We start from the raw sequence: 19,950 nt of genomic DNA, 5'->3' as shown, positions 1-19,950 counted from the left end.
TGTGGTTTTGCTGTGTGGCCTGACTGCGCCCCGAATCTTGGGTCTGCTGATGGCCTGGTTCCTACAGTGGCTCTGTCCTCGCCAGCTTTCCCTGCAGTGGCAGAGTGTTCGTGGTGGGGCAGGCACTGTGTGGAGAGGGATGCAGGGCAGGTGCCTGGAGGCTTCTGTGCCAGGGGGGTCTCTGAAACGTGCCAGGGAGCCCATAAGTGGTATTTAGATGGGAGCTGGGGTGGAACAGGCCACTTTGTTCACTGGTGTGTAGAACCGGGACTCTTCTGCCGTCCCTTTCTCATCCCCTGGCTGAGTGAAGTGTGCCCAGTGGCCAAGGCCGCTCTTTGTGCCCCATCCTCCATTCAGCCCGGCCCAGCACTTGTGCTTATCCTGAGCACCTAACACCCACCTGCCCTCGTGGCCAGCAGTGGCCTGCGTGGCTGGGAGCCCGGTCAGAGGCCGCCGGGGCCCTCAGTAGGTGCGTCGCGGGCGCTGGGGACGGCAGCGGGTGCCCTGGCGGGCCGCGTGCAGCCGGAGAGACGCCACATCCCTGCTCCTCTGCAATGAAAAGCAAGCGAAAGTGCACATCTCAGGCCCAGCTGCCCCCATCTGCCCCGGGCCTTGCCCCAGCTGGGCTTGAACTCTCCCTTCCCCAGAGTTCCCTGGAACTCTGTAGCCTCAGGGCTGTGGAGGCCTCCACCAGGGCCCAGGCAGTGCTGGCAGCTGCAGGGATCAAGGTGGAACGCTGCACAGCCAGGGCCATGTGTCTGGAGTCCACCAGCCCCACCCAGAAGCTGAAGGGAGCAGGAGGTGGTGGGAGCAGGCAGCCTGGGTCTCAGAGGACACATGGCCTTCCTTGGCCGGCCCTCCCACGTCAGAGCCCCAGGGAGGCTGCTCAGACCAAGGGGGTACCCCCTCTGAACCTGGCTGTCCCTGGTTCTGCTGGCCTTGTGAGTGTGACCTGGGCTTACGAAGGAACTGGCAGGGAGATCGTGGGCCAGGTAGGGGGTGCCCGTTCCTGGGACCCTCTGTGTCCAGATATCTCGGGCCCTCACCTTCCCCTAGGCAGGATGTGGGCCCTCCATTTCAACTCTCACCCCTGATGTGCCTCACTCTGGTCCCCACACCCAGAGCACACAGCAGAGCCCCAGCAGGGCTGCTGCCGGAGAGATGTGCCTGAGGGACGCTGCTCAGTGATTCAGGAGTGGTCCAGATGTGGAAAGGTCACCATGCTCGGCTGGGGGCACAGGACTCATGGGGGCTGGGGTCCCTGCACTGTAGGGTGGGCATGAGTGGGTGCGAGTTCTGCCACCTCCTTCGGCTGGTGCTTTTATGGGAGAGAACCCGCTGGGCAGTCAGTCTGGTCTGACCCGGCAGGTGGGATCGAGGGGGAGGGAGGCCTGTAGCCCACTGGAGGAAGCTGGGGGCAGAGCTACCCCCAACCCTGGGGACAGATTCTGGTGCCAAAAGTGGCCCAGGTCTAATGTGCTATGAAGACACCCTGACCAGACACACATCCATCCGGAACCCACTGCTACGTGGAGTGGGGGGTGGGGGGCACAGACATCGTCATGTGACCCCAGATCAGTGGGAGGAAGAGAGGTGCCCGCCTGGCTGGGCCTTCCCTGAGAACAGCCCTGGAACAGATGTGTACAGGGCCCCTGCTGGGGAGGGGACAGGGGCACAGGAGACCCCAAAAGGGCCTAGTGGCCCCAGATGCTGCCATCCTCTGCCTTCTGAGGGGTCTGTGCTGAAGCTCCGGGGAGGCGCTGCCTAGCACCTGAAGGGCCTGCTTTTCTCAGTGTCTAAACCATGTCTGAGGACACAGACCCAGCCAGACTCAGGTTCAGAGAACAGACCCTCTAACCCGTGCGCACTGGCCCTCGCAGGTGAGAGATGCGCTGCAGAGCCGCCACCCAGCAGGCCTGGCAGACGAGCAGCCCCTACTCCCTCTCAGGGCAGGGAAACCCCGGGGGAAGCGGTGGGTCTGGGAAGGTCAGGCAGGAGCTGCAACACAGGTCTTGCCACTTTCTGGTTGGGGCTGGTATGGCACTGAGTGGGGCGGGGGCTGAGCCTCACCCATGGCCACAGTGAGGCCCCACATGGCATCTCAGTCTGTGCCAGCAAGAGGGAAGCATGTGAGGTAGCCTGGAGACAGGAAGGCTGGGAATCCAGCTCAGGATGTCCAGGGTACTGTCAGAATGGCCAAGAGGAAGGGCCCGGGGGGAGGCAAAGTCAGGGCAGGAGGGGCTGGCAGAGCTCCAGGCCAGGGGCACCCCCCGGGTTGGGGCAGGAGCATGTCACAGGCAGAGTCGGCGGGACAGCCCTGGGATCCCCTCAGCACATACCCACGGGGGGCTCAGAAAGCGACACTATTCTTAGTTCCAGCAACCTCCAAGCAAGCCACCTCAAGTCCTTGTTGCACTTTGACTACAAACAGGCATATTCTCATCTCAGGCAGCGCGGCCTGCCGGCATGGCTGTGGCCAAGGGAACAAGGGAGTGGCCTGGAGTGGAGAATGGAGAGTGTGGGGTGGAGGTGGCGGGAGGAGCTGGGAGGGGAGGTGGCCTAGCCCAGCTGAGCTCACCCACACAGAGTTGGTGGTGACCCATCGGTGCAGACCTCCCTGCTCCGGCAGCCTGAGCCCCTCAGAAGGGGTCCACTGCTGTGAGATCCTGGGGAGGCAGGGCGGAGAGGAACTGCACGGAACTGCATCTTCGTGTTTGTGCAGGGCCATCAGGGGCAGCTCCCAGGCTTCACGGAGCAGCATGGCTCTCTGGCGACAGGAGCAGACAGGCGCTCACCGCAGGTGGCTGAGGGCAGTGGAGGTCAGAGGCTCTCCAGAACCACCACACAGAGCTCTCGTGGGCTTCTGTGTGCATGCCGGAGCCTGAGCGGGGGGCACGGGGAGGAGCAGCTGCCACCCCTCCCTGCCCAGCAGGAGGCCCAGCGTGCAGCTCTCCCAGACCAACAGAATGAGAAAGAACAAACAGCTGTCTCAAAAGAGGATTTTTACATGGTTTACCTCAACACATGGAAAAATCTCAAGCCGATGAAATAAAAGACCACATGGAAAGGGCAGGGAAGAAAGGTAGAAGTCATTATGAATTTATTATTTACACAGTTGTTAAAGTACACAAATACAGTGGCCATACAAACGCACAGCTTGGAGACTGGTCGCCAGAGCACAGGTTGACACGGACGTCCTACCTACGTTTCCTGCACGGGACGATGGGGACTAGATGCTGGGCGAGGACTGTCACTACCACACTCCAAGGACACAACCCAGCAAGGTTCAGGCTGGAGCCCGGGCACAGAGCTGCCTTGCACAAATGTTCTGGCACTACATCAGGACCACGGATATTTACAAAGCAAGCTTGCGCCACTTCAGGCCACAGCCGCAACGCCTTGCTGGGTGGGAGACAGCTACCCTCAGGAAGGCATCAAGCAACAAAGAAAATCTCTAACTCGGCTCTGACCCACCCCAACCTCCCTCTGTACTTCCAGACACACAGCCCCCACCTGCTCAAGGCCCTGCACTCCAAAATGCTTACGAAGTAACCAGCTTAGGATTCAGAAAGCACCCACGGGCTCAGACAAGACGGCCAGCCGGCTGGGACAGTGCACAACTGTGTTACGGGATGCCTACCAGTTACGGCATCCGGGGAACTCTGGGGAAGGGAGGGAAGAACCAAGCTGCACACCTTCGGGGCCCCCGAGTCCAAAGGGAATGTCCTCTATGACAGGGCGATGGAGGAGTGCCTGCGAACACACACTGCACTGCGTGTCTGGATCAGGAGTGCACGGCCACTGGCTACCACCCGACTGCTACGGAATGAGAGGTGAGAAGGCATCCCGGGAACCACAGAGCACAGCAGCGTGAGCCCGGAGCAGCACCAGCTCACAGAGGTCGCCTGCCTTCTGATGGGACTCAGCCCCATGACGCTGCTTCACTTCCTACGGACACGCGCCCAACATAAGGTCGAAGAGCGCAGACCCTACTTCCCCAACGTGGAGGTTTTGGGTCGGGTTGGGAGAGTCACCTGCTCCTTGGCACCTCAGGGCGAGTCCCTTCGGCCCGCCGGCTTTTCTGAGCTAGTCTTGGCACCTGGAGAGGGCAGCCCCGCTGCTGGTTTTGAGCACAGGCACACACACAGATTGGGTGCCAACCGGCACGGGAGCATTTACAGTCTGTTAAGAAAACTTATCAAGTGCAAAGGCAGCAAGGCAACAAACACCAAAATAACCACACGCGCCTCTCGGTTAACAATCCGCTCCCGAGGGACCAGAAACACATCTTCCACCTTTAATCCTGGGACTCCCAACTAATCCTGCTAGGGTCTCAAAGCCTCTGCTTCCAAGTTCTTCAGAGTTCCAGCTGCCTGCCCACTTCCCGGGGAAGAAAAGGCATTGCTTTGCCTGGTAACACCCACCGCGCCCCTGCTCCGAGGCAGCCTGCAGTCCCTAACTGCTCTCTGAGGGCCTCAAGAGTTCCCGACGCCAGGCATTTCATTTCAGTTATAGGAGGGAGGGTGAGACCCCAAAACCAGGTAAAAGAGGTCCCACCACATCCATGCACACATACACACCACAGACTTCTGATGAGAAATCTCCTCTCCAAAGTGGACAACAAAAACACTGCAAAACAAACACAACACACACCCTTGAGATCCGCCTGCACCCTCTCCCTGCCTGACTCCACTTCCTACAAACTCCAAGCCAGCGACTGTCTCAGGATTCCCTAGAGTCAACATGTTTTTGTAAGACCGCAAAAACAGACAAGAAAGAAACAATAAAAAGACAGATTTCTTTACACAGATTTAAGCCAATAATTTTTAGCAAAATGATACAAAACTGTCTTAACCAAGTAGAAGATTGGTAGTTACAGTGGAATCGTCGGGGGGTACAGGGCGGCCACCACTGGAGGGAGCTGAAAGGCCCTGGAAAGGGAGTCTGATTCTCTGCAATTCTCTCTGCTTTTCTTCCCAGCCCCTTTACAACCGAGTTCACGTGGGGGGGCTGCAGTGCAGCCCCAGCGGTGGCAGCTCTTGGAGTCTGTCCGTTTAGTTTGTTTCCCCCATGAGCGTCGCTGGGTGAGTGGCCTGGAGAGCTCCCGGTGTTAACATTTCGGTCCTAGACCGGGGGACGCGTCACTAGTAAAGCCATTGGTAACAGAGTAGATCAGCCATGCATTGTCTGCCCTTCACAGCAATAAGGAGAGTTCTCATCGGTGCACGACAGACTGAAGACCACTGGAAGCCACCCGACCAGGAATCTGTCGGAGCCAAAGCATAGGAGAAGGTCAGCATGGGGCCGGGGGAGCCGGCCAGGCACTCGGGCACAGATACCACAGTGACGGCGCTGGGCAGGGAGGGGACGCACCGCCACCGCCTAGCCCCAGTCTTGACGCCTGGGCCACCAGCCACACACAGGGGCCTCTGTGGCTGGAACACGTGCTCAGCAGAACCAATGACAGGAAGACAGGTAGGAGGAAGAGGCATGCAAGCAAGGTGCCCGCGGAGCCGAGCTCGGCAGGGTGGGAGGATCCAAGGGGAGCGGAGACAGGCGCTCCGGTCTCCCTTCCTGGAAAGGAAACTGGTGTTTGAAAACAAAGACCCCTGCTCAGGGAAGATGTGAAAAGCAGTTCCTGTCAACACATTTTCTGAGTGTGCACAGTGTGAAAACTGCAGCGGGCCTGCCAGCGGCACGAACCCGACACAAGCGCAAGCCCCTGCTGGAGGAGCCGCCGAGCACGTGGCCGCCGAGGAGGGAGCGCAGCGAGGACGTCGGCCATGCACCGACGGCAGGGAGTGAGAGGGCTGCGGCAGGAGGAGTTAATACAGACGAAGCTGCGTGGACAAGACGGCTGGGCGGAGACCAGGTGTGAAAAGAAACACAAAACAAGAACAGAGATAGATGAGACAGGAAGAGAGGGGTGACTAGAAAAGCCGGCATGGCAGAGACCACCAGGAGTGTGGCGCAGCAAGAGCTTAGGAGCCCCCAACACCAAGCGTGGAGCCACTCAGCTGAGCAGGACACAGACGCCCCTCCAGGCACGGCCGACCCCAGACAAGGCACCTCAAGTACTTGGGGCACCCGCCTTGCCGCTCCTGCCCCATGGGCGGGCACCCAGGACAGGAGGGGAGTGGCGGCGCACTGAACACAGTCACAGGGAGGCCACAGGCCAACAGGACGGTCTCCTGAAGTTACTCTGTTCCAAGAGTCTCTGTGGACAGCCTCCCCCCAAGACTGGGCAGCGGACTGCAGCCGCTCTGCACCACACAAGAATAACAGCAGAAGAAGCCTCACTCTACCTCCAGCACCTGGCATGCAAACCCAGCCCACCTGCAAGCTCCCACGGGCAGGCAGGCGGGGCATGGTGGCTCCCACCCACCCGGCGCTGCTGCCTGGCGCCCGCCACACGCACACTCACCCAGTGCTGCCTTCCGATGGGAGACGAGCAGCTACTTGCCGTGGTGTTCGAAAGGAATGCTATTCTGAGATGGGGAAAAGACAGCTGTTGGTAAGCGTCCCGCCGGCCCCCTGACTACCTGTGTTGGCCCTGTGTCCAGACAGGCGTTCTCGCCTCAGCCAGGCCCACAGACCTCCGACAGGTGCCGGCTAGGGGAGCCCAGGCATGGCCCGCAGCCTCACTTGCCTCTTAGGACTGGCCTCTGGATGAGAATGGCGGCCACTCCTCTTCTGGAATCACTTTCTCTTAAGGCCAATGAGGGTGAGGGGCAGGCCCTCTTGACTCTTCTCAAGCACTAAGAGAACCTGATGCCCTGCAGGATGGCAGGTCCTGAGCAGCCCAACTGGGTCTCAGGGCACAGCCTGCAGGCAGGGAAGAGACGCACATCCTCGCCGGCACGATAACGGGGTTCAGGTCTAGTTCTGAGCAGGGGTTGATCAAAGCGACTCATCAACCGCCGGACTGATGGAACCGCCTTCTCACCAAGTAAAAACCCCAAACAGACTCAGCAACTAGATGGCCTTTAGGGCAAAGGCTACCGTGGCCAAAGAGACCCGGCCGAACACCAGCAGCCCGAGAAGAGAGGGGGCGAAGAGAGAGCAGACCCATGCGAAGGCCGGGCTGGGACAGGGTCCTTCAGCTGTGGGGGACTCAGGGACCCACACGCAGGGCTGCTACATGGTCCTGCCCTCATGCAGACACAGCCAGAGCCAGCAAGGCCCAGGAGACCTTTCTGCCGCCTCTTCCCATCTCCACGGCGTGCACTGACTCCTAAGAGGAGCAGAAAGAATTGGGAAGAGCAGCGGCCCAAGGAGGAAGACTGGCCGGGGATGAGTCACTGCCCCTGGCGCCTCTCTCTCCAGCTCACTCGAGCAAGCAGGTGAGGCACACAGAGGAATCAAGCCTCCCGTCTCCCCGCTCTGGGATTCACAATGGGGGCTGCCGACCACAGCCACTGTGCGTGCTGGTGCTGGCAGAGTCCGGCAGGAAGAGGACACGGTCGAAACCTTCCCATGAGATGGTGACGAAGGAAGGGGCCCACCTTGCAGGCGGGGAGCCCTCAACATGGCTCTCAGGAAGGCCCCCCAGGGTGGCCAGGGGCAGAGGCCAAGATGCTTCTTTTGGAGGGAACATACCCCAAAACCAACTCTCTCTGGAGACTCCTCCCTGTTGTTAGAGCCCACATCATATTTCCTCATGTGAAAACAAGTGCCTAAGAGCCCAGCCGTGAGTTCCTGCCATAGCAAACCATGGAAGGAGGCACTGTTCACGGCCACATTGGGGGCTGGTGGCTGATGGCCATAGGTGCCGCCAGGGCCGTGTGCTGAGAAGAGGCAGCTGGACTCAGGGTTGTTACTGCCCAGGCTTCCTTCGCTGCCCTCAAAGATGTCAAACCACTAGAGACTTTATTTTCTTTAAAATAAACAAACAAAAAAAGCACTCAGACCCCTTCCCTAGTCTTTTGTCAGCCAAGCGTTGGGATGAGGCCATCCACGTCCAGTCAGCGCCCAGCGTGGGGACGAATCCTAGCTCCTGCTCCATGGTTCAGGGGCTACAGAACCGCCACGCGTCAAGAAAACAGGTGGGCACGGGCAGACCCTCCTGGGACCTGCTCCCAGGAATTGAGGTGTGAGTGCCAGGCTCGTGGGAAGAAACCCATTAAACCGTTTCTGTGTCTGGAGGTGAGACCAGGACTGTGCGCATGTAAGGGACCCACTCTCGTGACGCAGGCCAGACCCCTCATGCCCAATGCAAATAACCACAAAGTCAAAATCCCTGCATCTTTGGTCTTTTCGAGAGAATGTTACCATACAAGAAATCCACTTCTAGTTAAATTACTAGTGAATTAGAAACGTGCAATAAACTCACTCTTTTTTTTTTTTTTGAGGCAGAATCTCACTCTGTCAGCCAGGCTGAAGTGCAGTGGCACGATCTCAGCTCTACAACCTCCGATTCCCAGGTTCAGGTGATTCTCCACTCTCAGCCTCCCAAGTAAGCTAGGATTACAGGTGCCTGCCACCGCACCCAGCTAATTTTTCAATCCGCCCCCCCTCCTAGTAAAGATGGGGATTCATCATCTTGGCCAGGCTGGTCTTGAACTCCTGACCTTATGATCCACCTGCCTCGGCCTCCCAAAGTGCTGGGATTACAGACGTGATCCACCATGCCTGGCCTAAACTCACTTACTAAAAGATAGCTAGTGGTCAAGAGTGCTCCCCACACCGGCGCTTTCCTGGCTAGCCAGCTGCGCCCAGCCCCGCTCACGACAGCGGGCCTGGCTCCATCCTGTGACCCCAAGAGACGCTGCCCCACAAGCCCACAGCCAGACTCGAGGGCGTTTCTGAACAGAGTTCCTGCTCATCCAGAAGACCCGTGGGGGATCTTGGTACCCCCAGGGTGCCTGCTGGTGAAACACAGTCCTGACAGGGCAACCCTGCCCCTGTTGGTGAACAACCCAGAATACTTTGAAGAAACACAACGGATCCGTAGGTAGAAAGCTGTTCTGGTTCGAAGAGCACGTTAGCAAACGCAAAAGACAACAAGCCAGAGCGAGGAGAGGAGAGGCGGCTGGAGAAGGGTGCTGACAAGGCGGCACCTGTGGCCGAGCTGGGCTGCCTGCCTTTGCTGTGCAGCAGGGGTGCTTCGTGTCCGAGGGAAGACAAACAAGGCCGTCAAAAGAATGGAATCCTCGCTGCAGGGCACACTAGCAGGGAGGGTCTTATGGGGAGCCCGTGGAGGTCCCTACAGGCCTTCAACCCCGGCCAGCAGCAAGAATGAGGAAGGTCCGTGGGCCAGGACACTCACAGCAACGCACCCCGGACGAGGGATGAACAGGCGAGTGGTGCTGCCTGCGGGGGGATGGCTGGGGGCAGCAGGGCACTCAGATGGCAGGAGAAAGCCCCCACGGTCTGCTGGCCTCGGAGACCTGAGACCTGAGACTGGCCGCCTGCGACCACAAGACGAGCCCTGTGATGGCCCAGCCTGTCTCCCAGGCTCTCCTCAGAAGCCTTATCAGCCACCACGCCTCGGCAAGATTAACAACTCTCAAAAATGGGGGAAAAGAAGGAAGGAAACAAGCCCTTCAGAAACCACAGCCTGTTCTGGACTTGGATGGCACAGCCGAGGCCGGTGCCCGCCCAGAAGCTCTGCACCTACCTGTGAGGTGGACATGCGAGAGGTATCTTGTCGGCCCGTGAGGTCGGAGGAGGAGATGTTGACGGGCGCCCCGCGGTGCAGCCGCATACTCACTTTCCGCTCTCTCTCCATGCCAGAGACGGGCCGGGGGGAGGTGTTCGCTGGGGAGAGGAAGAGAAACAGAGTGGGCTGCCCCCGGCTGCTTGCTGCTTCGCACTCAGGGCTTTCTTCCTGTGAGAGGCTGTGGCCGGAGAGGACCCTGGGCTGCCTGGACAGTCAGGAGCCGGCAGAGCCAATGGCCACCAACACTCAGATCCAGCCGGAGGAACACGCAGCGGAATGGGACTGAGACTGAGGGGCTCACACGGGAGGAACGTGGGATGCGGAAGGAATCTCACACACCAGCAGGTGCCCGAATTTCTAAAGGCGCCCAGGCAGCCCGGCTCATCCACTCTCAAGAGTAAGTATCACCTTGCACGGGAAATTCAGTGTCCACCACCGAGTGCGCTGCCCCCACCAACCCTGAGACACAGGAAGCCGTCCCAGAGTGCTGGGAGGGGGGCACTCACCCGTGTGTGAGGTAGGGGTGAGGGGTGTGGGGGGAGCCACTTCCTGCGTCCCCCGAAGGCGGCCAGAGGCTGTGGAAGGGAGGCCGCGGGTGGCCGGGTTCCGCGAGTGTCTCAGCCGCTCCTCTCGGTCCCTGCGCTCCCGCTCGGCGTCGTCGGCAGCCCGGCTGGCACCCTGAGGAGGAAGGAGGTGAGGCCGGCATGGAACCGGATTTGGCAGACAGCAACCCCAGGTCCTGAGCTGCCCCAGCCACGTGAGAAAATACCTACCAAAGGGCACTGGGGCTCAAGACCGGCTGCGAAGCCGCCCGCATGCTGCACAACAATGTTTCTCCCCATGGGATGCCAGCGCCATCCCAGAAAGGGGTCAGAGCCAGGCCTCTAAGCTCCCCCAACAATCGAAAAAACCCCACTCGCCACGGCACTTCCCTGGGGGCTCAGAACTTCCTTAAACTTCAAAATGGGCAGCAGCTGGGCCGCCTGCTCCTCTGTGAACATCCTCACTGACACGTGCAGGGAAAGGAGAGGAACAGGAACCACTGGAGGCCAGAGACAGGCCCCAAATGGTGACAGCTGGGGAGGAAAGTGGGGCGGGGATGAGAACGTTTGGTCAGATAAGGAGTCCACTCAGGGTCCAGACCCTGCGGCCCCCAACAGTCTGCACAGGTGTGGAGGCGAGGCCGGCAGCCAGGTCTGTGCTGCACTATCCAGATGCATGGGGGTGGGGAGGTCAGCTTTTAAGCCCAGACAGCAGCCTACAAAAGAGCAGATTCTAACTGCCAGTGCTGTGCAGCAGAGGCCTGCAAACTATAGCCCCGGGCCCAAACCCAGCTGCCACCTTTTCCTGCAAATAAAGCTCACTGGACACAGCCACGCCCACTGGGCTACACACAGCCCAACACGTTTATGGAAAACCCTAGCCCAGCCTGCTCTGAGGGCCAGGTGACTCCAACGCAGCAGGAGCGTGGCTCTGACGCCTCCCAAGGCAGCACAGCCCTGGCAGAGGACTGACCCGCCCTGCAGAGCCCACCCCTCCCAGCACCTGGAGGTGCTGAGGCTGGGTCCAGGGCCCCCCCACCCCTCCCTGGCCCCTGCACCACCATCAGACAAGGCAGTTGTTTTTGTATCCTCCCAAGAGGCAGTTCTGCTCCTTCATTAGATTGTCACCTGCAAAGGCTCCAACTTCTATTCAAAACTGATAACTAAACAGAGTTTTTAATGAAAGAACACAACAGTTACACAGGAGCTTCATTTCTGGCAGTGGCATCTGAATAGTAATTAAGCTTAGACAAGGGACCCGGGGCTGGGCTGCTCCAGGGCATTCTCACACCCACAACCAGAACGCCACAAGCAAAACCAGCTCATGACAGGGTCAGGCTGGACCAGCCGCACCTCACCAGGCCCCAACCCCACCCATCTGGTGGGCACCACGACCATGTGGCACAGTGACTGGGAAGATGCACTCCCAACCCCCGCCCTCTTCCCCTGAGGCGTGCTCTGAGCCCTAGCTCTGCTTGGTGATAGTGGAGAGGGGGGCCTCTTGCTGTCCACATCCAAGACTCCCACGGACCCCTCTGCTTTCCCTGATGGCATCTTACTACTTGGCACCCCTTTCCCATAAGCAGACGCCCACTCAGTCAAATTCCTGCCCGCTACAACACACTTGCCCTTCACTGCAGGGCAGATGCTCCCTATACAGCATAGTCCCCTGAACAAGAGGCCGCTGGCCTCTAGCTGAAGAGGCAGCCCCCGAACAGCACATGGAGCAAACATGCTGGCAGTGCCACTTACAAATTTCAGCATGTTCCAGTCGAACACATAGTCGTAGGAGAAGCCCTGGCGATGGAACAGATTCCGGAAAAGCTGCCTCAGGTACGAGTAGTCAGGCTTGTCGTCAAAACGCAAGGAACGGCAGAAATTCAGGTATGTGGCAAACTCAGCTGCAAAACAGGAAACTCAAAGCTAGCTCTCAAAACCCGACAGCAACTGGAGGAGTCTGTCTGCGCCGCTGTCTACTGCCTGCTGCTGCACACTCAAGGGGAGAAGAGCGATTAAAACACCCGCCAGAGTTCTATGGCTCTAGGCCTTAAGAAAGCATTTATAAGAATTCAAGTCCAAAAGCACAATTTAGTTTCATCTGAGATGTGTATCCTGGGGCAATCTACAAATGCAAAGAAAAACTCTCGAGCTCCCAAAGCTGGAGGGGGCCAGAGAGGGCAGCCAGGGCAGAGAGAGGTCCCACCACTGCCCAACTGTCCTTTTCCAGCCACTCGGGACCCCGAGGCTCGGGCCCCCTTGCCTGCCGTCTGTCCAGGGCCTCCAAGTGCTCCCCACACGGATGGGCACTTAGCAAGTAAGTCAAGTTGAACAGGAGGGCCGGCTGTTACCTCCATACTTAAAAGCACCCCTCGTTCCTGCCACCACCCTTTTGAAGGCCTGCAACTCTCCTGAGCCGTGGGCCCAACACGTGGGCAACCCCCATGAGCAGCTCCACTGAGAGGAGGCCTCCAGAGACTTACAAGGGTAGCCTTTACACAACACTTCGATGGGGGTGGACATTTTCTTCTCGCTAATCCTTTCATATTTCTGTCTCTTGGTGGCGGCCTTCAGCCCCTGCCAGGGGAGAGAGCCCAGATTGAAGTACATTAACACGTAGCCCAGAGACTCCAAGTCATCTCTTCGGGATTGTTCTGAAAAGAAAAGGAAACGGCGTGAAGGACGACACTCATGTGCTCATGTAAAAGCAAAAGAACCTGCTGACACAGCACAGACAACCCTCAGACACATGCCTGGATCACTCTCACCCAAAGCTGCCTTCATGCATCCTCAGGAAATTCCCAAACACATCACAGGTGACTCAGAAACATCCCAGCATCCGCCTACCACCCCCACACCTGGCAGCCATGAGCCACCCTGTCTGCCACAAAGGTCTGATGACACGCTCGCACCCCCAGCTAGGCTGGCCTCTCCCTGGGCTGAGGCATGGAGACAAACACCCAAAAGGCACCCTAGGCCAAGGCCAGTGACCCCACACCCAGGGGCTCACCAATTCCAAGGTGCGTGTTGATGGAGGCGTACCGCGCCGTCCCCGTGAGGTTCTTGTTCTCTCGATAGGGGATGTGCTGGTGGGTGCGCGCGTCCCGGTACTTCTTGGCCAGCCCAAAGTCGATGATGTACACCAGGTTGCCCTTCTTCCCCAAGCCCATGAGGAAGTTGTCCGGCTTCACATCCCGGTGGATGAAGTTCTTCGAATGAATGTATTCGATGCGACTAATCTGTGAGCAGAGAAGCAAGGGCATGAGATGGCACCCCAAGGTGGCCTCAGAAAGGGACCGTTCGACTGCAGGACACCATGCCAGCGGCTGTGTTCTTTTTGCCCCTCAGCCACAGCAGGGTAGTTTAACCAATAGTGAGGAGACGCAGAACTGACCAAACTGTTCCCCCAGGTGCCTTCAGCAACCCTCCATCCTCCACAACCTAGGCGCTTTGCCCTCTGCTCCCGCAAAATAGAGGTGTGGGCCAGGCCTGGTGGCACACACCTGTAATCCCAGCACTTTGGGAGGCCGAGGCAGGCAGATCACAAGGTCAAAAGATCAAAACCATTCTGGCCGCCAAGGTGAAACCCCCTCTACTATAAATACAAAAATTGGCTGGGTGTGGTGGCTTGCGCCTGTAGTCCCAGCTACTTGGGAGGCTGAGGCAGGAGAATCGCTTGAACCAGGGAGGCAGAGGTTGCAGTGAGCCGAGATCACACCACTGCACTCCAACTTGGGCGACAGAGCAAGACCCCATCTCAAAAAAAAAAAAAAAAAAAAAAAAAAAAAAAAAAAAAAAAAAAAAAAAAAAAAAAAAAAAAAAAAAAAAGAGATGAGATGACAGAAAGAGGGGACAACCCCCACCCCTAGACAGTGGTCTCTCCCAGCTCTGCTCTTCACAAAGGATACACACGAGAATGAACAGAAACTGCACAGATGTGGTTAGGAATCACATGCGTGTCCCTGAGAGACTCAGGGAGCCCACTAAACGGAAGCATGCTGTGCTGGTACCGAGAGGGTGGCCTCCAAGCCACTCAGCCGTGCCACCTTAGCCTCGAGGTTGAGGCTCAACATGTTTCCATTTCCTCTGCGAATTAACAGCCATAATAATGCCAAGAACAGCACAGTGAGCGACCGAGTGTCAGTGAGCAGTCCTTACCATCTGGTCGGCAAGCAGCAGGACAGTTTTGAGGCTGAATTTCCTCGAACAGAAGTTGAAGAGGTCCTCCAGGCTTGGCCCCAGCAGCTCCATCACCATGACGTTGTAGTCCCCCTCTGCCCCGCACCATCTGATGGTGGGGATGCCCACTAGGAGAGGAAATCACACACAGCGTTTCAGTCTAGGTCCTGCCTCAGCTCCACACTGAGTCTCCGATATGCACACCAAGGGTCATGGTGACAATCCCCAATGGGGCAGAGGTAGTGGGGGAAGAAGACTCCAGCAATGCCTGTCCTCAGGGACCCACCCTCGAGATAAAGCCCCATCCGTCAGTAAATAGCCCAAGGCAGATGTTGGATGAGGGCCAAGCAGGCAGGAGCTGCAAGGGAGACAAAGAGGGGATCAAAGCCCCACCTCCCTGACTCCGGCCTTCTAGGGCAGGGGGGTGGGAGACACAGGAAGCAGCAGCAATGCAGGGGAGAAAGGGCTCAGGCAGAAACGACCAGCACAGCCCGCCACAGACGTAGTACTAGAGAGGGGAGGAGGTTTAGGAGAGAAAGCAGCTACCATGGGTTAGGTGAGGAAAGAAAATATGTTCAATTACTCTCGTGTTGGTAGAAATATTTGACTGGATAAGAGAAAAGCAAAAGCAATGAAAACTTTCTGAGGATTTACACAGTAACCCAGGCTTGAAATCTACAAATCAAGGGAAGTGAGAATAAAGACACAATAAATTCAACAAGAAAAAATTAAAAATGGATGAATAGTATCCATGCTGAAGGCATAACCAACACTAAAAAGGCTAACAGGCCGGGTGCAGTGGCTCACGCCTGTAATCCCAGCACTTTGGAGGCTGAAGCAGGCAGATCACAAGGTCAGGAGTTCAAGACCATATTGGTCAAAATTGTGAAACCCTGTCTCTACAAAAAAATTAGCCTGGCGTGGTGGCGGGCACCTGTAATCCCAGCTACTCAGGAGGCTGAGGCAGGAGAATTGCCTGAACCCAGCAGGCGGAGGCTGCGGTGAGCCGAGATCGCGCCATTGCACTCCAGCCTGGGTAACAAGAGCGAAACTCCGTCCCCACCCCCCCAAAAAAAAAAAAACTTGTATATATAAATCTGAAAATGTGTATCAGATATACAGATAAGCAAATACATATTTACTCTCAGATTCTCCCAATAGCTGCATTATACTTCACAGCTGAGCATCCCTAATCTGAAAATCCAAAATGCTCCGAGTAGCATTTCCTTTGAGCATGTTAGCACTCAAAAAGTTTCCAATTTTGGGTCTTTCACATACGGAACCTTATTACAGCTTTGTGAATTACTGTTTCTCTGTATGCAGCATTACGGATTCTCCAGTCCCCGTTCCCCACTCCAATACAGTACAGTTCCTCGGGTTCCAGATTCGCCTTCCTTCTTGCTGCACCACCCCTGGAATCAGCTGCTTCTCTCTCCAAGCACTTGGGGCTCCTCTTTTGAGATGGAGCCAGGCTGGAGTACAGTGGCATGATCTCAGCTCACTGCAACCTCCTACTGCCAGGTTCAAGCGATTCTCCTGCCTCGGCCTCCCGAGTAGCTAGGATTACAAGCACGCGCCCCCATGCCCAGCTAATTCTTGTATTTTCAGTAGGGACAGGGTTTCACCATGTTGGCCAGGCTGGTCTTGATCTCCTGATCTGCCTGCCTCAGCCTCCCAAAGTGCCGGGATTACAGGAGTGAGCCACTGCGCCCAATCTCAGGGCTCCTCTTAACAGAGAATGATACTTCGAAAACCTCGAGGCCTGGCATGCTCAGTGTTCTGGCCTGTCAATCCTTCTAAGCCCTTCTCGTGGCCAGAACTACATAGTTTCATCACAACAGTTTTATAATAAGTTCTGGTGTTTACAGAGCAAATGCGCCTCTTTTTCACAAGTGTTTTAATTAACCCTGGCCCTGCACTCTCCTCAATGAATTCTAGAGTTACCTTGTCATATTAGAGAAATGCCTGGCTTTCGATGGGAACATCACTGAGTGTTAGGAGCAACTTTGAGAGACCTGACAGCTGTCCTTTTCCCTTCTCTGAACATGGGGGAGAATTAGGCAGATCTTCCTTAAATGTCCTTCAATAAAGTTTACACATTTTATGCACACACATCGGTCTTAACATTTATCCCTAGATATGCTTTTGCTATTGTAAGCAATATTTTTCAAATTAATTTTATAATTAATTGTTGTTGGTTTAACAAAATGAATTGATTTAATATTTTGATCTTAAACTTGCTAAACTCTCTAATCTGTTCTGAGAGCCCCATGTAGGAAATTACATCGCATCATACGCCAGTGATAGCACTATTTTTTTTTTTTTTTTTTGGGCTGGGCACATGTATCTATCATTATGAGGGGAGTCCGGAATGTTTGAGGGTTGTCCAGGGGATGCCCCACCCCCACCTAGGGGCTGGGCTCGGGCGTTTCTGAAAGAGGTGTCTTCAGGACAGGGCCCAACATCAGGGACCAGGCCCTGGGAGCTGAAAGGCAGAGGCAGACCTATCTGGGCTAGCTGGGGCAGTGGACTGATGGGTCTCACTGCCAACCCAATCTCTGGCCACTTTGGCACAGGCCCAGGAGATACAGAGGCCCCAGATCCAGCTCTGACAAGCACTGAGAAGGGACAGCTTTGGGCCCCTCAGGGTAGCAGCCTGAGCCCAAGGCAGCAAAGGCAGGCATGAGTCTTACTCAGAGGCTGGGGGAATGCAGGGGGGTGACCCAGCACAGTGCTGAGGGCTCAGGGCCGTGACCACCCTCAGCCGTCCAAACTGGGCCGGAGGAGCCCTGACTTTGGCAGTGGCTCCTCTGTCAGCTCCCACTCTCCCAGCCAGGGCTGGCTGCCCCCAGGAGCCAAGGCGGGGGCGCCAGGTCTGCGGTGGGAATTAAGAACGCTTCGGTCGCTGTATACATTTGTATAAATACAGAAAGCCCCGAGCTTCACAGAGAAGAGCTGAAGGGACGCACCTTTGTCCTAGGGACAGCCCAGGCCTTGCCACACTCAGCCAGGCCAGGGGCTGAGGGGCGGAGGACGCTGGGAACAGTTCCATCTGTGCTCCCCAGGCCACCACTCGAGTGGACAATGGGGAAGACCACTGTGCAAAACTGTGAACAGCACTTGAAGTAGCTGCTACCGCCAACTGCCGGTGGGGGCCTCAGGCTCGGGGCTAGAGGCAGGTGGGGAGCTCTTCCTCATTGCTGCTGCAGTTTCCACAGCAAATCTTGGTGACTGAAGTGTCTCTGTAGCAGTCCCTTTTTAGGGGGTGCAGGTGGCTGGCCCTTCCAGTCCAGGTCTGGGGGAACTGAGCCATCCAGCCCAAAGATATTCAGTTCCTGGAAGCACTCCGTCTCCATCTGTTCGTTCTGCCACGAGGTGGGCATGCTGCCTGTGGCAAACTTCTGGTGGAAGTCTTGGTCAGTGGGCTCCAGCGCCAAGCCCTTGACGGTGAAGAGCTGCTCAGTGTCCAGGACATCCTCGCAGTAAATGGCCTAGGGATCATCAGGCTTGAAGGGCAGCTCCAGCATGCCGGCTCCCAGCCGACTGAAGTTCAGCTTCTTAAAGAGGGGGTGCTCCTTCACCTCACGGGCACTGCCCCCACGACACCCCAGACGTTTGGCAGGGTCCTTGCAGAGGAGCTGGGAGCAGAGTGGGCGGGCCTGTGGGGAAACGTGCCCTGAATACTCCTCGGGCACCTCCTTCACCAGCCGCTCCACCTCCTTCCGCCTGATCTTCTTCCTCTGCTGAAAGGGTGACTGGCCTGCGATCATCTCGTACAGGAGGCAGCCTAGTGCCCACCAGTCAGGGCTGAACACGTACCCTTCGTTCTTCACCACCTCTAGAGCCATGTAGCCCACAGTGCCCACACGGCCTTTGATGGTCTAGCCCTCGGGTACAAGCACAGCCAGTCCCAGGTCGGAGAGGCGGATGTGGCCGTGGTAATCCAGCAAGACGATCTCTGGCTTTGGGCCCCTATACACGACGCGCTCCCGGTGCAGGTCCTCCAGGCCGCAGCAGATCTCGGTGGTGTAGAAGACAGCCTGCGCTTTGGAGAAGCCGGCATGGCCCATGTGGTAGAACCTGAGGTCGCCTCCGTTCATCAGCGTCAGCAGCAGGCACAGTGCGTCCTTGGTCTCACAGGCACAGGCCAAGCTCACTACAAACCTACTGTTCACTTTCTCTAGGATCCGCTGCTCCTTTAGCGCCATGGCCTTCCCTTTCCGCTTCTTGATCCGCTTTTTCTCTAGCTTCTTGCAGGCATACAACTTGCCTGCGGCCCGCATCTGGCAGGCACACACCTCCCCAAAGCCACCTTTGCCCAGGGCTCGGTACTGCCTGAAGATGTTTTTGGTCACTGGCTGCCTTTCCAGCCACTTCCACTGCAGGAAACGGTTGAATTAGATGCTGTCAAGGTAGTCGGCAAATGGGGCCACGCTCAGGTACTTGTGGGTCAGCCGGGTGAGTTCCTGGAAGAGGTCTTTGCAGGACCCCTGCTCCAGTTGCTGGGCGCAGTTCGTCACCAGCTGCAGGGGGACCTCAGGGATGAGGTCAGGACCCGTGTGGGTCAGAAAGTTCTGCATTAGTCGCCACCCACATGCCTTCCACTTCTCATCCAGGGTCACTTCATACTCGGCCAGCCCATCCAGGAAGGCGATGCAGTGGCTCAGCTCCGGCCTCATGGCACAGAACTCTCAAAACAGCAGGCGCCCAATGGGCTGCCACTCGCAAAGGCTGCGGTAGTTACCCTCAAGGCTGAGCCGCAGCTCTTCACACTGGCTGATGTGGGGGAACTGGAGCATCTACCGCCGTTTCTGGCTTTTGCCTTTGCGATTCCCACCGCCACCTTCCCGGGCCTTGAGTAGCACTGTGTTCGCTACGATGTTCTCGAGCTCCACGGGATGCGGCGCCGCCAGGCCCGCACGCGACAGCCGGGGCTGGATGGAGATCAGCGCGGCTCAGCTTGGCTAGCACTGACTGCACCGCTGCCTCCCCGGCCGCCGCCACCGCCAGTAACAGCACTTTTATTTCTGCCTTTTTCATCATTCCCCCGCCCTGCTGAAAACAGTGCTGTGAGGCTGAGGATGATGCAACTCTGCTGTGCTGCAGGGGAAGTGGAAACCTGCACAACACCTCGGAAAAACAGACATGCATCAATGTGCGGGTTCCTGCATTATCTTGCAGAACTAGACACTTCCATGCGCCAAGAAGCAGCAGATGCAGGTGTTCGCACATGTGCCCCAGACACATGGACAGAATGTGCACAAAAGCACTGTCCCTAAGAACAAATGCCAGACACTCCCCAGGGCTCAACACAATTCGTAAGAGGAAGCTACTTTATAGAGCTATGTAGACAATCAAACAATGAAAATCCATTACCTACAGCTGCAATCTGTGGGGAATAATCTCAGGAATACTCTGGGTCAAAAGAAGTTACAGAATACAAACTGCATTGCGTAACACTAAAACTTTCATGTACTCAAAAGACATATGTGGCATGGACTCACGATCCATCTGTAACTGAAGGTGTATTTAATGACACCATCTTTGTTTTTTTTTTTTTTTTTTTTTTTT

General features: G+C 56.8%; 1 protein-coding gene and 1 pseudogene across 5 annotated transcripts in view; both read right to left on the bottom strand.

Annotated features, from left to right (window-relative positions):
* Positions 1 to 447: 447 nt before the first annotated feature.
* Positions 448 to 19,950, bottom strand: part of CSNK1D (casein kinase 1 delta) — a 40,793-nt gene continuing 21,290 nt past the window's right edge. For 2 of the 4 annotated variants that reach the window (XM_037737151.1, XM_017524749.2), the window contains exons 3-9: positions 14,359 to 14,507; positions 13,211 to 13,439; positions 12,684 to 12,854; positions 11,956 to 12,104; positions 10,168 to 10,339; positions 9,620 to 9,759; positions 3,078 to 5,266 (exon numbers count right to left, since the gene is read on the bottom strand). In XM_037737151.1, coding sequence (XP_037593079.1) covers positions 5,216 to 5,266; positions 9,620 to 9,759; positions 10,168 to 10,339; positions 11,956 to 12,104; positions 12,684 to 12,854; positions 13,211 to 13,439; positions 14,359 to 14,507 — 1,061 coding nt within the window. In that variant the 3' untranslated portion in view covers positions 3,078 to 5,215. Of the gene's footprint in view, positions 550 to 3,077; positions 5,267 to 6,424; positions 6,489 to 9,619; positions 9,760 to 10,167; positions 10,340 to 11,955; positions 12,105 to 12,683; positions 12,855 to 13,210; positions 13,440 to 14,358; positions 14,508 to 19,950 lie in introns of those variants that run through there. The other 2 variants (XM_017524750.2, XM_017524748.2) reach the window with 2 other exon arrangements.
* LOC108301624 lies at positions 16,692 to 19,944 on the bottom strand (annotated as a pseudogene). Its single transcript, XR_001823951.1, has one exon. The product of XR_001823951.1 is annotated as a G protein-coupled receptor kinase 6-like (transcript).

The sequence above is a fragment of the Cebus imitator genome, unplaced genomic scaffold, assembly GCF_001604975.1.
Source record: "Cebus imitator isolate Cc_AM_T3 unplaced genomic scaffold, Cebus_imitator-1.0 Scaffold36, whole genome shotgun sequence".
NCBI lineage: Eukaryota > Metazoa > Chordata > Mammalia > Primates > Cebidae > Cebus > Cebus imitator.
This window is presented reverse-complemented; position numbering and strand designations above follow the sequence as displayed.